The 18157-nt window shown below is 46.6% G+C and overlaps 1 protein-coding gene across 1 annotated transcript in view; it reads left to right on the forward strand.

Annotated features, from left to right (window-relative positions):
• The window catches only part of LOC139753437 (protein inscuteable homolog), a 233547-nt gene that overhangs the window by 183712 nt on the left and 31678 nt on the right, over positions 1 to 18157 (forward strand). Inside the window, 2 exon segments of the mRNA XM_071669944.1 lie at positions 8779 to 9020; positions 9023 to 9851. Of these exon segments, the coding sequence (XP_071526045.1) occupies positions 8813 to 9020; positions 9023 to 9851 (1037 nt within the window). The 5' untranslated portion in view covers positions 8779 to 8812.

An 18157-nucleotide genomic window follows, 5' to 3' on the forward strand; every position in this document is an offset into this window, starting at 1 on the left:
ATGTTCCCCCTCTTGCATCATCATAAGCTTCGATCTCTCCCATGTGAAGTGGGGGCGGCCATGATAGACCTCCTCCCTCGACCTGTGTGATTCATCATGTAACTCGAGAGTTCAGACGTCTTTTTTTTTTGACTCACTTTAGAGATGATCTCCCCCTTGGCGGCCTAATGGGTGACCCACTCGCCCTTGGCTGTAGGAACGAATGATTGGCATCTCATTGCCCTCTTAATGATTTCCTCACCTCGTTTATTTCCCTTTTTCTTTTTCCTTCGTTATCCTTCCCAGTCCTTTTGGGGTTCATCCGTATCACGTCATGTTGACCTATTTCCTTTTCTTAGTTATAGTTTTCTTGATATTACAGTCCAGGATCTGTTTCAGCTTCTCTCTCACCTACCATCATCGTATTACCACCATTTCCTTATCTCATTTCTCTTCTTCTTTCCTTCGTCCCCTCGTGCACTCCTGCCTATATCCCCAACACACCCTTATCTTTCCGCTACCTTCTTTACTCCAACCATACCCACCTCCCACCTCATTTCACACTCCACAGTTTGTCAAGTGACCTCCATCGTTAGAATCCAAACATTATTATCTCTGTTGATCCTTTGTGATATTTGATTGAATCGTCTAAAACAAGAGAGCATCGGGACGAGTCTACGTGATTACATCTCCGGCACCGAGGTGGTGTTTGTGTCTGATTAATCAGCTAATCCCGGTGCTAACTGGTTCTTCACAGTCCATTATCCCTGGGTCCGTGGAATGTACACACGGTGGTGTTGCCTGGGGAAAAAAAAAAAAACCCTAACGCAGACTGAGGACAGATCTATTCTTGGTTCAAGATAATCTACTCAGATCCCAAGACCTCCATCAATGTGGTCTTGCCACGATTGACAAGGGATCTGTTGTAAGAGACTGCTTATACACAACTGAGTAAGGAGTGGCATATATATATATATATATATATATATATATATATATATATATATATATATATATATATATATATATATATATATATATACATCATTCATTATCAACCGCTACAGTAACTCGATTTTATTCCTATAGTTACTGATGCCAATTAGAAGTATACTAAACCAGTCCTACAACTTCAGGACAGAATCATCGTATACTGGTCTAATCACATACTCCAATTAGTTCTTATCTCTCCAAAAGTGAGTTAATTATTTATGTAGCTTTAATGAATACCAAGAGTTCATATAGGTAGATATGTATGTATATATTATATATATATATATATATATATATATATATATATATATATATATATATATATATATATATACATCTCCATGATCTACATAACTGCTATGAACTCACGAGGGAATGACTGGAATAAACTCCCGAAGAATGTGCCAAAGCTCCTGGTAGTTCACGAGTGAGTAAATTTATTCGTCTGGGAAATAAATCGATCCTGACCTTTCTGACTCCAACGGCTCCCCAGGTCGTGAGCCCCCGATGTCGACCCCCATCACGACACGTCGACAATAGCCTCGGTAAACCACCGGAGATGGATGATGGATGATCTCCATCAAAGGTTGAAAGTGAAGGTTAATGACATCTCTTCTTGGGTCTCTGTGGTGGAAATGGGAAGGTCCACACCACTGGCTATTGGCTCATGGCCGATGAGACCTCGACTGTTCCAGAGGCACCTGGAATCCAACAGGACGTCCATTCTTCCAGTGGCACCTGGAGTCCTGCAGGACCTCCACCCTTCCAGAGATGCCTGGAGTCCTGCAGGACCTCCACTGTTCCAAAGATGCCTGGTGTCAAGCAGGATCGCGACTGTTCCAGTCGATGGCTGGAGTCCTGCAGGACCTCCACTGTTCCAGAAATGCCTGGAGTCCAGCAGGACCTCCACTGTTCCAGTAGATGGCTGGAGGCCTGCAGGACCTCCACCCTTCCAGAGATGCCTGGTGTCCAGCAGGATCGCAACTGTTCCAGTAGATGGCTGGAGTTCTACAGAACCTGCACTGTTCCAGAGATGCCTGGAGTCCTGCAGGACCTCCACAGGTTGGGAGGATACTTGGCATCTACGCCCTCCAGATCATCAACAGATCGCGGGAAGAGGCCAGGTGACGGTGGTAACTTGTTCTAGGTGTTTCTGCCTTTTGTTCTTCATCCATCCTGGGAAAAAGTCATTCTTCTTTTATCTTATGACACCAATGATGCTCCGTTTTCCTCAACGTGCTATCGGTATTACGTCTATCCCATCTACTCTCTCTCTCTCTCTCTCTCTCTCTCTCTCTCTCTCTCTCTCTCTCTCTCTCTCTCTCTCTCTCTCTCTCTCTCTCTCTCTCTCCCTCTCTATTTTACCTATCAACTTTTTCCCCCTTATCCTTTCACACCTCTCATTTCTCACCGGTTGATTTTGCTTGTTTTCCTAAATTATCGAGGAGAGAGAGAGAGAGAGAGAGAGAGAGAGAGAGAGAGAGAGAGAGAGAGAGAGAGAGAGAGAGAGATCTTAACCTCCCGCATGTTGAAGGCGTTAACGAGAGTTCGCCTTCATCTCTTCTTGTACAAGTGATGCTCCACTCACCCACACGTTGTTAATGGTCTGCCAAGCACGGGAAAGTGTCAGTTAATTAGATCATAAGAGATGCGTTTGGAGACTTCTTGCTTTATACCACACTGGGTCTGGTTCTGTGTCCCGGGTTGCCTTTTGCGAGGCAGCGTCTCATATGAGGGAGAGAGAGAGAGAGAGAGAGAGAGAGAGAGAGAGAGAGAGAGAGAGAGAGAGAGAGAGAGAGAGAGAGAGAGATGGATGACTGTCCTTGTCCAAAGTAAGAATACCATTATCTTCTTTCTCTAGAAAACGAAACTGGATAGACTTACCTATTGCCTTTACTCCACCCACCCTCCCACCCAGTCTTCGATGCCCCATTCCCCCCTAAGAAAAAAAGAGAGAGAAAAGAAAAAAAAGAGATAATCAGCTCCATTGTTATTTTCGTATCTCCAAAATACGATGCAGCAGCTGCAAAAGCTAATGAACTTCTGGGAATCTTAATGACTCCGGAGCAATTAACACGACCTCTTGACTGTAATTATAATACATTATATCTCTACCCAGCGTTCCTTCACTTTCTCGCAAGACTTATAGTCCCTCATTAGGTGGCGCGTCGTCTATATCCGTGAGATCTCTTGATACACATGTCTATCTCAGTATCTATCTATCTTTTTTTCCATATCTGTGATAAGGTAGCTAATCATATAACTGTAAAACTAAATATGCATATCTCTCTTGAGTATCTACCCCAGCATTGTTGTGGGGAGGCAGCGATATATGCTCTCTCTCTCTCTCTCTCTCTCTCTCTCTCTCTCTCTCTCTCTCTCTCTCTCTCTCTCTCTCTCTCTCTCTCTCTCTCTCTCTCTCAGGTACTCCTCTCGTCCTCTTCCTCTTCTCTTAACTTCTTCTTCAACTCATTCTTATATTTGACACCCCCTCCTCCCTCTGTATATCCTCCTCCTCCTCCTCTCCTCCTCCTCCTCCTCCTCCTCCTCCTCCTCCTCCTCCTCCTTCTCCCCCTCTTCCTCCTCTTCTTCCTTCTATACCTTCCTTACACTTACCTCCTCCGTCCTACCTCCTCTCTTCGTACGCGAGCCCCGAGGAAACGCAGGTCAATGTACGGTGAAGAGGTCATTCACTGGATCACCAAAGATTCCTTCGTAAGGTCCTGCCAGACACCAGAGGTAGACGTCTCGATTTACTCATTCATAGGGTGAATCATATGACCACTCACTCTTAAGGTTAAGGGATTGAGAACAGGTCTTCTAGGGGATAAGAACCTGCACCAGGCATAGAGTTGTTGACTCTGTTCACAACAAGCCTGAAGAATCTAATTGCTTCTTCTTGGGATTCTGAATTCTATAAGCCACACGTGGGATTTTGATGTCTGTGATTAAATCGGATGATATAAGTGAAAGGGGTTTACATCAGTGGAAGGGTTTACACTAGTGAAAGGGTCTACATCCCTAGTGAAAGGGTTTTACACCACCAGTGAAAGGGTTTTTTTACACCAGTAAAAGGATAAGGAAAGTGATGATCTGTAACAGATACTCGGTTCTGGGTGTCGTATTTCATAACGCCGTCGTGTTCTCGCGGTGTGAGTGTGACAATGGCTCTGGCCTCGCTAGCCTCATGTGGTCAGGTGGTGTCTCCCACACACCCCAACGTCTACCGGTAGCATGGGGGAGGGATGGAGGAACATTAGTCGTCAGTCTGTAGCGGAGGTATCCCTTCACCATCAACCATTGGTCGAGGGGGAGACTTATGTGTGTTAGTGGTAGAAGGGTCTCTATCATCAACCAGTGGTTGTAGGAGGCTTCCATCATCAACCAGTAGTTGGTGGAAGCTTCCATCATCAACCAGTAGTTGGTGGAAGCTTCCATCATCAACCAGTAGTTGGTGGAAGCTTCCATCATCAACCAGTAGTTGGTGGAAGCTTCCATCATCAACCAGTAGTTGGTGGAGGCTTCCATCATCAACCAGTAGTTGGTGGAGGCTTCCATCATCAACCAGTAGTTGGTGGAAGCTTCCATCATCAACCAGTAGTTGGTGGAAGCTTCCATCATCAACCAGTAGTTGGTGGAAGCTTCCATCATCAACCAGTAGTTGGTGGAAGCTTCCATCATCAACCAGTAGTTGGTGGAAGCCTCCATCATCAACCAGTAGTTGGTGGAAGCTTCCATCATCAACCAGTAGTTGGTGGAAGCTTCCATCATCAATCAGTTGTCATCGTGGATATTTCCACTTTGGCCCGACATTTAAAGTGAGTTTCAATCTGGATCACTCGTGTCCTATGAGGGGTCTCCCGACGGCGGCGCAGACGGAGGTTGTCGGGTCGACTGGCTGATATCGACGGTGATGTACTCGAGCAGCGGAGGGCGGCTGGCTCTGAGCGCTCCCCGTGGATGATTGAGATCCTGCAATGGGATTAACCCTGGCGGGTCACACTCCAGTGAGTGTCCCCTGATATGGTGGACATAGTAGTGCTCTCTCTCTCTCTCTCTCTCTCTCTCTCTCTCTCTCTCTCTCTCTCTCTCTCTCTCTCTCTCTCTCCCTACGCAAACAGTTGTGGAGAAAAAAAACTCGCGTAATATTTATAGAAAAAAAAAAGAAAAAAAAAAGGTTTGTTGAAGTTCAGTGTCCTAATGAAAGTGAGAGACAGGAAATCCATCCATCGACCAGCAGCCAAAGGGTAACAACAGGATGATGGAACACTCCCGTCACGTGAGAGGCTGGTTCCACACACACACACACACACACACACACACACACACACACACACACACGAGCGTGTGAAACTTCTGACCTTTTACGCTACAAATGAATCCTTACATACATACACACGTACACACAACTGTAGCGTGGATACAAGGTTATATGAACATCTTTATTCTTCTTCGGATGTACGAAATATATACAGTGAAATTCACGAAATGAAAGGCAGCAAGAAGTCGTTTACATGTTAGGTTTATTGTGAAGGCAAGGGTTAGGGAAACACAGGACAGATGATGATGAGGTCTGGCCCTAGGATGATGACGTCTGACTGGAGGATGAAGGATGATGACGTCTGACTGGAGGATGAAGGATGATGACATGTGACTGGAGGATGAAGGATTATGACGTCTGACTAGAAGACGAAGGATGATGACGTCTGACTGGAGGATGAAGGGTGATGACGTCTTAATGGATGAAGGATGATGACGTCTGACTGGAGGATGAAGGATGATGACGTCTTGATGGATGAAGGATGATGACGTCTGACTGGAGGACGAAGGATGATGACACTTGACTGGAGGATGAAGGATAATGACGTCTGACTGGAGGATGCAGGATGATGTCGTCTTAATGTATGAAGGATGATGACGTCTGACTGGAGGATGAAGAATGATGACGTCTGACTGGAGGATGAAGGATGATGACGTCTTAATGTATGAAGATGATGACGTCTTAATGGATGAAGAATGATGACGTCTTAATGGATGAAGAATGATGGCGTCTGACTGGAGGATGAAGGATGATGACGTCTGACTGGAGGATGAAGGATGATGACATCTATCATGAGCCAAGGATAACGATTCTTTGTCCTGACCAAGGGATGATGATGACAGCCCACGTTGACGGACCGTGGATGATGACGCTAGGTTAGGTGCTGGGTTAACCTCATCATTACTGACACTGATAACCACACACGAGTTGCAGGTCTACGTGTAAACACCTCCACCAATTATGAGCCTCCGTCCCTCCCTCCCTGAGACCCCAATCGCCCGGGTATTACGTTACCGAGAAAAACCTCCTGGATTACCCAACCTCCCGAAGGATGGTAACCTGACTCCACCTAATTAGTGAACTGTAGATAACCCAATCCTCTTAATGACCAAGTTGTCAGACATTTCGCTACATAAACCCTGAAAAATTTGGCTGCAAACATTGAAAAATCAATTACCTCAACAATCCAATCATTTCAAGATAATATCTAAGTATTTATCGACCACCAGTAGCAAAACCCTAGGGAAGAAAAAAAAAAGAATTTCCTTTTTCTATTTGTAAATTTACTCTTTAATTACCCTTCTGTCAACAGCATAAAAACATTACCAGTGTTCGAGGCTAAAAATGGAAGTATCCGGTTCCGCTGACGCCCACTTTGATTACTCTAGATGAACCTGTTCGTATCTCCCTGAGGAAGGTAGTGTAGGGTTGTACTCCACTCCACTCCCGATTAGAAACCCTTGTCTCTTGATCCACAGACCTGATGAGATCTATGTCCACTGAACGTCTGGGGAAGTCACAAAGTCTATGACTTCGTGACTTCCCCAGTATTCAAGTTGACGTTCAAGAACGACTATGACTTCGTGACTTCAAGTTGACGTCAAGAACGACCTGGGTTGTTTGTATGTATTGGAAAGTAATGTTTGCGAGGAGAAGGAGTAGGGTTTGAACGGCTTGGGTGCCCGCCAGTACGGTGTAAGGGAGTGGTTGCCTCATACTGTTGTCTGAGGGTTCGGTGCTCCGTCTAGGGGAGAAGGAGGCCTCCTCCTCCATCCGTCAGTATCTGTAGATAGATTGAGAGTCAGTACTGTCTGTCTATTGGGGAGGGTGTCGTACTGTCTATCTACTGGGAAGAGTGTCCTTCACTGCTAGTCTCTGGACGGAGTTGTCCATCAGTACCAACTGGAGGAGCTGGGTTTCCATTAGCATCCACCGAGTTCCCATCACCATCATCTCGGGGTGGAGCGCCCATCACTATCGTCCATCATGAACTCGGGACCGGATGATGCCCATCGTCTGGCTCTGCAGACGAACCTTACATTAAACGTTGACTGTAAATGCCTTCATTGCCTTTGTGGTGTTGTGTCAATGTTCTCAACCATGTTTCTTTTCTATTCAGTTTCCTGAACATTTCCACGTCTTTTATCTCTTGTACGTTCGGATGGACAGACGTTAGAGTGCTCTCTTGTAATGCCTTTCTCCCCTCATGAGTTCAAGTTATGGGACTGATCCACTGGCACGAAATGTCAGAACAGGAAAATACACCTTCAAATGGAGACCAGAATATGTGGGGCTTAATATTTTGCCCACTCTAACCTGAGTTTTACAGGCGCGAACACCACAGTCATCCTCAATCTTTGGGCGGTTCCATAAACGAATCAGGTTTATGTGAACCTTTTCCACTAGCTCTTTTTTTTAACAGATACACACCGAGTACTAGAGTCTCTGGTCAACTGGAAAGAAAACAAACTTGGTACTACTTACAAATACAGAAGGTCAACATTCTGAAATTTACGTTTGGTCACTCAAGGGTTGCTAAGATGCTCATTGGCCTTTGATCTGTTACAAGACAGTGTAAGTACCAAGCATTAATACAAATCTATTACTATTTACACTTCTTGTTAACACTCTCAACTCTATTGACTAACGTATGAACTACAGGGATACCATGCTATCCCTGTGATCAGCCTATGGTCGTCAAAAGACAGAAGACAATGTACGTTTTTGTCTTTTTCATTCACAAATGAGTGATGAACTTGCTATATCGTTACATCAATAACTCATATGCTTACGTGACCCCCTCTCATCCATCGTTATTTTCACCAATATCGACCCAGTACCTATAAATGCCACTGTACTGCTGAGGACCTCCATTTCATAGTGCCATACACTCCCTCTCCTTCCATGATATTCTTGATATGTTTAGATACTATATCTCTCGTTCCTTCACCCTCAATGTTGGTCGTCGACGTTTGTTCTCACAGCGAGAGATGGTCTCCATTAGGTACACATTCTGCCAGGGTTGGTGGTACACCACATTAGGCGCGCCCTCCCACCCTGACGTATCTGTCTGGCCACGGCACAGATAAGGGATCGAGAGCCCGCCAGACGGTCATTTAAGCCACATAATGAATGAATTCAACCGTTGGAAATGCAGTTCCGAGGCCTTGCTCAGCCTTTAATGGCAGACAACTGAGAACAGGTTAATGTTTACCAACAACCGTGCACTTTGTGCGATGAGGGCTTTAGTGTACGTTAAGTGAACCCAAGTGGCTTGGGGTGGTGGGACCGGGGCGCACCAGCTGCAGGTGTGGGGGCACCTTCCTCCGATGGATTAATTGAGTGTGAAACACGCTGAAACCACTCGCTGTATTCCTGTAGCTTTTTTCCCCCCTTGTTCTCGAGAGTGATGTGGATTTAATCAGTTTAATTGCCAACATTCTGGAAATTGTCTAATGTGAGGTTGTCTGTCTTTTTCTCAACAGTGGTGTGCTGTGCAGTCCACCGAGTGCGACCAGGATGGCAGAGAGCGAGGAGAAGGCGCCCCTGCAGCACAATTTCCGACGAGGTGGGTCGCGGGTGTATTACGCCTCAGAGAATGGCTGCTGGCCAGCCAAAAGCCTTCCCAGGGATTTCTGGACACGCCCTGGAAGCGCCCGAGAACCTGTTATCCTGGAAGTTGGGGAAGAGACCTCTAGTTCTGGGGAGGAGGCTTTGGAGGGAGAGGCCTCCCTGAAGGATCTTTTCGAGGGTCCTTGAGAGGGTCTCCGTCACAGCGGTCGCAGGACTCCGGGTACTCAGACTCTGGTGAGTCCACCAACACTCACAATGACAATGACTCCTTGCCGACGACGCCACCGAACGTGAAGCATATCACCCGCGTCTACTTCGGCGAGAACACCCAACTCTACAATGACAAGATCGTCTGCGTCTCGAAGATAAACACCACCGCCTCTGGCGTGACCTCCGCCTCTACTAGTTTCGTTGATGCCAAACCTCCCGACACCGACTCTTACAAGAGGCAGCATAAACCTCTCCAGCAGCATGATAGAACAGCACATCTAGAGGAAATGGCGGAGGAGCTAGAACATAAAAGTGTTTTGGATGCCGTGACTAGACGCACAGGCGCCATCAGGAAACGAATCAGCAACGCAGCGGCTATGATGGTTCCGCGGAGGCCGCAAAGGCGCGGGAGCAGCGCAGAGAAGCTTCTCACAGACGCGCAGCTCGAGCAACACCGTCGACTAACGGCAGTTCGAACACGACGCCGCTGGTCTGTTGGTGACGTACACCCTCAGCACCCGAAGCCTCGCAACGCGGGACCGTCCCATGTCTCCTGCGGCATCAACACCCACATCACCTGCGGCAACAGAGGCCGCAACTCCGACGTCGACTTGCTGAACCGAGCCATCGACTCTTGGTCTCTGGAATATTTGGACGACCCACTGGAGGCGTCGCCACTAAAGGGTGACGTAGATCCTGAAGCGCCCTCCAGTTTCCCATCCACCTCCCTCAGGAGGCATAGGACGCAGCCCGTCACCGTCGCCCAGGAGATGAGGTGAGTGATGTACTTAAGGTAATATCGCCGTAGAATGTTGCATGGTCAGTGACAATGAACCATCCTGATATTGGCAGTGACATTGTCTTAATGCCACGGGCTGTATTACCTCCGTGGGTTGATCCTGGCCTTGTAAGCCTTGCTGAACTAGATGGTTCAAGATACTTTACCATGTCACACACACACACACACACACACACACACACACACACACACACACACACACGAGATGCAGCACCAAAGGCCACGAAAAGATGCCGTTTAGAAGGGAAGTACTGCTTTCGCGTAAGGGTGATGGATGGTGTCTAGGCCGACTAAGCATAGAAACGGTAAATCCAGACAGCTTGCAAATGTTTCAGAGTTTATTTCATGGTGTAGAAAGCTCAGGAGGTGGGGTCCCACGAGTGTAGAGCTCTCTCTCAGTACTGTACAATCATCTAAATACAAATAGGTACATAAACCCACACACACACACACACACACACACACACACACACACACACACACACGTTCCTGCACCTTACATCCAGCATATATGAACCCTGCGGTTTTCTGAAGCCTTGAAACGTGTAGACTCTGTTGGTACAGGTCCACAGCCCCAGTGGCTAACCTTAGGGTACAGGCGAGGGCAGAGTATAGCAGAGTGGCACAGGACATAGGGACATATAGCATGGAGTCCCTGCGGGCGGCCACCATACTCTGTTGGTACAGGTCCACAGCCCCAGTGGCTAACCTTAGGGTACAGGCGAGGGCAGAGTATAGCAGAGTGGCACAGGACATAGGGACATATAGCATGGAGTCCCTGCGGGCGGCCACCATACTCTGTTGGTACAGGTCCACAGCCCCAGTGACTAACCTTAGGGTACAGGCGAGGGCAGAGTATAGCAGAGTGGCCCAGGACATAGGGACATATAGCATGGGGGTCCCTGCAGGCGGCCACCACCGCTGGCGTGGACTCGCTAATCACTCCATCAGCGCACGACCACGCGTCGTCCCGCTGAGATAATCCCCAGCCTTGTGTGACTCCCCCAGACCCCGTACTGGATACCTGGACGGGTCGGATCACGACAACCCCTGGTACACTTCGTCATATCCCAGTAGGATCCACCCCGCTGGCACCTGGAAGTGCTGCCTCGATGGGCCTCTCACAATCGAATGGTAGTATTCTTGTCTTTCACGGGAACTAGAATGTCTTCGGGCCATCGGATCTGAATCGTTGTCCGTTCGCGTTGCTTTTGCCCAACCATTCTGGTCCCTGGTACCTTTATGCTGAGTTTCTTGTGGCGTGAATGATATTTCCATTACGACTAACTTACCTCCGTAGTCCATCGGAGAACAGAGATATCGGTTGGGTTTGTGGCGCCTAGATGTATAAGCGCCGTGAGGATCACGAAGCCAACATGTCCAGACCTCATCAGTGGTATTCGTCTTTGTGTGAGTAGCATGATCATATTGTCCTCATCTTATTCCTCACGGTTCTAGTACTTGCATTTTGGTGCATTTTGACGTTATTTCACCACAGATTTATGACCTTAAAGTAACTGTCTCCCTGGGAATTTGCTAAGATTTTTCCTATATTTCTAACTTCAAGTTTGTTTATGTAAATCGGTGGAGAATGGCCCGCCATGGTGGCTGGGGAGGACTGTGTTGCGTGTCCTCGACGCCCATTGAGATGTCGCTCAGTGTCCTGCCTGTTCCACACCCCTGAGGGTCGGGGGAAGGCTGGGTTGGGTGGTGGAGGGGGAAGTGGGAGGCGTCGCTGATGAACTGGGGGTAGCGTGGTGGGTGTGTGTGTGTGTGTGAGAGGGGGTGGCAGGGATGGAGCTAAGCTGCGATGGGGTACGGCAGCGACATGGAGCGGAATACCTGAGGCCTTCTGTGATGAGTATGATATTTTGCCCTATTTTCACACAGATAAACAGCCATGTTAAGAGCAACTTCAACCGAGTATTGATGTTCGTCGCTTGCTGGTGTGTGTGTGTGTGTGTGTGTGTGTGTGTGTTGAAAAACTAGCTTTCGTAGTCTCCTCTTGGCTAATGCATGAGTGACTCTTGTGTCGCATCTGGACGTCAACACTTATCCACCTTTTAGAGAATACGTCGTCACTCATGCGGGCGACGCAGAGCCTCTCATCTGGAGGGCGATAGACATAAAGCTTCAACGGGGGCGCGCGTCCTAGCGCCGCGAGAGAGAGAGAGAGAGAGAGAGAGAGAGAGAGAGAGAGAGAGAGAGAGAGAGAGAGAGAGAGAGATGGAGAATCTTCGACGGCCATCGGTACGACAAGAAGACCAAAAAGAGCCGATCTTACAGGAGCAGTTCCGTGAAGCATGTGAGTAGCGCCTTCAGAGAGTCCCGCCTGCCAGGAACTGTGAGTGAATCGTATAGTAATCATCATCGGTGGGGCCGCCGTCGCTGCCACCCACCACCCAGGAGCCGATGTTGCACCAGAGACCCTGAAAAATACGCACCTTCGTAAGGACAATGGGCGGAGATATTTATGGAGGTGATCTGCATACGTACCAAAAGCACTGTTCTCTGTGTGTGTGTGTGTGTGTGTGTGTGTAGAGGGAAGTGGGTGGTGACGCGCGGCCTTGCGGGCACCCAAGCCAGCCAGGCGTGTCACCGAAAGCATCGGAGCCCTCGGGTCGTGCCGGGCCACAAAGACAGAGCGCAGGACAATTCCAGGAATTTCTCCCTAAAGCAGACATCAGTCGGTGCAGTTGTCCGGGGGTGGAGAGGAGGAGGAGGAGGAGGAAGAAGAGGAGGAGGGAGAGAGGAGGAGGAGGGAGAGAGGAGGAGGAGAGGCAGGGAGGGGTCACTGATCGGATGGCTGTCGTGACGAGGGTCCAGTTCGCTGTCTTCATCCCGGGCGGGACAACACGATCTGTGTAGTTCTGGTGGTGCTGGTGCTGGTGGTATCACCGTCTGGGTCGCACTGGATCATGCCACCACACTCATGCACGGGGACGTCATAGCCGTAAAACTCACCGACACGAAGACGTTCTAAATCGTGGGGTCTCTTAGGGAAGCACCAGCGACTTGAACTTCTGTTGGTGTTACGTGTACGTGGTGGTATATATACGGTGCAGAAGGCAGAGACAATGTCGTGGTCTACGGCGAGGTTATCTGCTAAGGGATAGCAGCAATGTCCTGTATGATAAACTATAGACACAGTGACAGGATAGTGAGGCAGAAGGCTCTTCCACACACACACAAACACACACACACACACACACACACGCACACACACCACTCCTTCTAGTATATCAGCTGATGAAGCTAAGAAAAGACACCGTATGGTATAGAGGGAGAATATACAAATGAGGAAATTCTATAGGAAAGAAATTCAGAGAAAACAGTCTATGGGGGATTCCAGGGGAAACAGAGTTTTGATATTTCCTCTGTAAAGGAAAAGCGAAGTTGTGATTCGTTCGTATTTTATCATCATTCTCGAATGTGCTGACATGAGTATAATTTTCTTGAGTTCTCGACAGTTGATATCAAGTATTTTTCTCACCGTATCTTCAATGAACTGATTGTTTTCGCAATACCAGCAGCTAATGATAATTAATCCAGTCTTTTGTTAGCGCTTCTGAAAAACTTTTGCGCTGGCCTACATTACATAGTCAACCCTTTAAATCTATACCATCATTTCTAGTCAATTGATTGCAATCGAAGCTAAAAAGAAATGGTGAATTACATAATGGAAGTTATTCAATACGTTGAAATCATCAATTTGATCTCATCAGAGTCGATGAGTTTTTAAAGAAAATAAATCTAGAACAGATTTTTCTCAAAAGGTTTATTTCTGATTGACGGAATTAGTATTGTTGCTCTTTTCTGATTTTGTTCTAGTTTTCTGCGTCTTGGCTAAAGTTTTGTGACCAGGACTAAGCAATGTAATCAAAACCATATTTTCATAGTTATGAAATCAGACATTCTGTTTGCTTTGTCGACTACAGCTAAGCATTGCCTTCTGTATTTCAATTCATTAATGATTATCTTTACAAAGGACCTTCTCTCCTTTTCTCCACATGATAGCTCACCAGATACATGATATTCATTTCTGATATTCTTAAAAACCAATATGCATTATCATGCCTCAGTCTACAGTGAAGTCAGTTTGCTGTGCCTCTAATAACGACGTCACTTTGTCTAAGAAAATATTCTTTGAGTCATCATACAATATTCCATTGTTCAAGTTCAATATCCCAGTCTCATATTTTGGGTAGATTATACTGTGGCCTTCCTCATGAGTCGCGTTTTCAGGTCATTAATACGAATGAGAAAGAGAATGGGACCAAAACACGAGCCTTGTGGTACGCCTCTCGTCACAGTACGCCAGGCGTGTGTCTCGACAATGTTTTTTCTTTTTTTTTTTCTCCTAGAGCCAGCCTGTCCTCGATCCCCGCGCATAATAGACGCGCATGATAGATCTCCTCAGCCACACGTGTTATTCGATTAAGCCCAACAGTCGTATATGTAGTACTTTATCAAAAGTTATACCGAACGTCTGAGCATAGCACACTGAAAAGTAATTGATGTATCATTTTTTTGTTGTTAGGACTAAAGAACTCAACTGAATTCGATTATCTGAGATCTTACTTATGTACGTCTCTTCGTTGTATGTCAACTGACTGTTATATTTTTTGTATTACCCCTGTTGATGTGATTATCACACGAAAGTGCACTTGGGAACTTATCGTGTTTCATTTTCCCCGTGGACTCATAGGAATATATATATATATATATATATATATATATATATATATATATATATATATATATATATATATATATAGATAGATAGATAGATAGATAGATAGATAGATAGAGAGAGAGAGAGAGAGAGAGAGAGAGAGAGAGAGAGAGAGAGTCGTGTGTCTTGCGGGTCATGGATTTCCCTCGTGCTGCCGCGGACGACAGGCCATTCGTTACGACCCCTCATCATCTTGATAATTCCACCTCACGATTATCAAGGCAATAATTCACGGCGCCTGGATTATTGTAATTGAAGACAAATATACTCCTGATGGATACGTAGTGCGTGATGGGCTCTCTCTCTCTCTCTCTCTCTCTCTCTCTCTCTCTCTCTCTCTCTCTCTCTCTCTCTCTCTCTCTCTCTCTCTCTCTCCCCCCTCTCTCTCTCTCTCTCTCTCTCTCTCTCTCTCTCTCTCTCTCTCTCTCTCTCTCCCTCTCTCTCTCTCTCTCTCTCTCTCTCTCCCTCTCCCTCTCTCCCCCCCCCCCCCCTCTCTCTCTCTCTCTCTCTCTCTCTCTCTCTCTCTCTCTCTCTCTCTCTCTCTCTCTCTCTCTCTCTCTCTCTCTCTCTCTCTCTCAAATTGCTGCTTTTTACATTCCATTCGTCGTCCTCTTTAACCTTTTGGTCCGGTGAGATCATATGTCTGCTATGACGGCCTTCAAATAGATGACACTCGTGTCACGTATGACACCACAGTATTTCGTGTCACGTGCCTGTGTCAGCTACTTAGGTGTTACACGAGTAAGATTTATGTTACTTGCGTCACACTGGTGTTATACGTACGTGTCACACTCGTGTTCAGTGTGTTGGTGTTGGCTGTGACGTTTTCATTCACTGGTGTCAGATGCAGCCAGTGGAGTCAGATGTTTCACAAGTGTCATGTATGTTTCATTGTGGGGTCAGATGTTTCATAAGTGTCGTGTATGTTTCACTGTGGATTCAGGTGTTTCATAAGTGTCGTGTATGTTTCACTGTGGAGTCAGATGTTTCATTAGTGTCGTGTATGTTTCACTGTGGAGTCAGATGTTTCATAAGTGTCGTGTATGTTTCACTGTGGAGTCAGATGTTTCATAAGTGTCGTGTATGTTTCGCTGTGGAGTCAGATGTTTTATAAGTGTCGTGTATGTTTCACTGTGGACTCAGGTGTTTCACAAGTGTCGTGTATGTTTCACAGTGGAGTCAGATGTATCTCAAGTGACGTCTATGTTTCACTGTGGAGTCAGATGTTTCACAAGTGTTAGATAATATAGTGTGTGATCAATTCAGTAACTGAAAAGGTTATCTTTAGTAGATTTCCTCAGTAATCCTATTGGCTTTGATTATCTCAGTTATCTACAGTTATTTCACCATTTCTCGTTTCTCTTAAACATTACATTTATCTCTCCCAAATTACCTGTTTGCTGCGGTGGTGGTAATTCCGGCAATTGATAAATGTGTTAGTTGGCATCAAATGTTCTGTCTTCTGGTTGGCTTCTGGAGGCAACGAGGAAGGAGCAGTTTATATACGTCTCCAGCGAACGGAGACCCTCAGTGGAGGGCAAGGGATGGCCTTGGAAATGGCCTCTACCATCGGTTTTCATTGTTGGCATAATGATGTTCATGCCCTTCGGTGACAGAGGGCGGCGCAGCGGTACGTGGCCGCTGACGTGACGCAGCCACAGTCGAACTCCAGGCCCTGATGACTGCTGCTGCTCTCTCTCTCTCTCTCTCTCTCTCTCTCTCTCTCTCTCTCTCTCTCTCTCTCTCTCTCTCTCTCTCTCTCTTTCACACCAGGATGCCGTTGGAGGAGTATAATCCTCCCTTTACAACGCGAGAGGAAACTCCTTAATCACTTCGATGTGGCAGGATAGATGAAAAGAAGAAAATAATAGGTTGAAAAGAAATGAAGATAATTACGAACAGAAATGTTATTTGTACTTAACAATGTGTAAAAGAATTTTTTCCATCAGGTTCGTGCAATAGACAACCGATGGGTGGCACAAGTCCAGCCTTACCTGAAGAAAATGACATGATCGTCTGCGCAATATCGCAATAGACACGGCGCCTCAATCTTTCACCTCTGCGAATGAGATTTTACGTCCGTGAAGAACGATGCTCCTTTGTCGACAATGCTAACGAGAATGCGTTCCAAACGCCTCCAGCCGCCGTGTCAAAAGACTCTTGAATGCAAGCTGGAAGTCCATCAACATCCCGTGGAGGAGGAGGAGGGTGGCCAGGAAGGGGATCCAGCGGCGCCTTGGACGACCCCCATCGAGCGCCGCGCACCACCCTCCTAGCCCGCCAGCGGTTGGGGTCATCCGTTCATCTTTAGGAAGTCGGCCTCACAGCGGCGACTCCTCAACCCCTCCGGAGATAATGGCTTATAACGAGACAATCACCAGTCAATTGCGCGTTCCGTTAGCCGAAGAGGAGCTCGTTTGACAGGTAGGGAAGGGAGGGACCTGCGCCTTGGATGGGGTTATTGTTGGGCCCCAGAAACGCCAGAGAGGAAGAAATATATAATATATTTCTGGGTATTTTGGTGAGGTCGTTTGGAAGTATTTTAGTTACGTGGAGGAGTTGGGGCAAAGGGGGAATGGAGAGGGAGGAGAACCATGTGGGGGGGAGTTAGGGATGATGGGATGTTATACAGCCATGAAAAAGTAAGGGATTTTTCAGCCCTTGTCTTCAAAATACATAGAGGTCTGAGAATACATTCCTTCATTCTGCGTCGCTCAGTGGGTTGCAGTGAGGAGTGAGGTGTGTGTGTGTGGTAGGATATGAGATATGCGCATAGTAGTGCATGTGGCGGGGTTTTTGTGTGTGTGCGTGTGTGGTAGCGCATGAGACGTGTATGAATTAGGACATGGCAAGATGGATCGTCTTTTTTTTTATTCTTTTCCAAGGCTGTACAAGCCACCAAGGTTCCTGTACAACAGTGAAGTCCTCTCTCTCTCTCTCTCTCTCTCTCTCTCTCTATATATATATATATATATATATATATATATATATATATATATATATATATATATATATATATATATATATATATATATATATATACGGATACAGCGATATTATACCCTCCACCACTTGTAACTCATCGGGGACCTTCACTTACTTTGATCCGCCGAGGGATGGAAGAAAATAGAGATTATACGCATAAAACCAAAGGCTATAAGCGTATGCATATATCTATTTCTTCTCTCCAGGAACTGCAAAAGTTTCTGAAATACTGAGGGACGTTATGGACACACGGAGGTAATACTGAGTGACGTTATGGACACACGTAGGGAATACTGAGTGACGTTATGGACACACGGAGGTAATACTGAGTGACGTTATGGACACACGTAGGGAATACTGAGGGACATTATGGACACACGGAGGAAATACTGAGTGACGTTATGGACACACGGAGGGAATACTGAGGGACGTTATGGACACACGGAGGTAATACTGAGTGACGTTATGGACACACGTAGGGAATACTGAGTGACGTTATGGACACACGGAGGGAATACTGAGGGACGTTATGGACACACGGAGGTAATACTGAGTGACGTTA

The sequence above is a fragment of the Panulirus ornatus genome, chromosome 14 (assembly GCF_036320965.1).
Source record: "Panulirus ornatus isolate Po-2019 chromosome 14, ASM3632096v1, whole genome shotgun sequence".
In the NCBI taxonomy this organism is placed as follows: domain Eukaryota; kingdom Metazoa; phylum Arthropoda; class Malacostraca; order Decapoda; family Palinuridae; genus Panulirus; species Panulirus ornatus.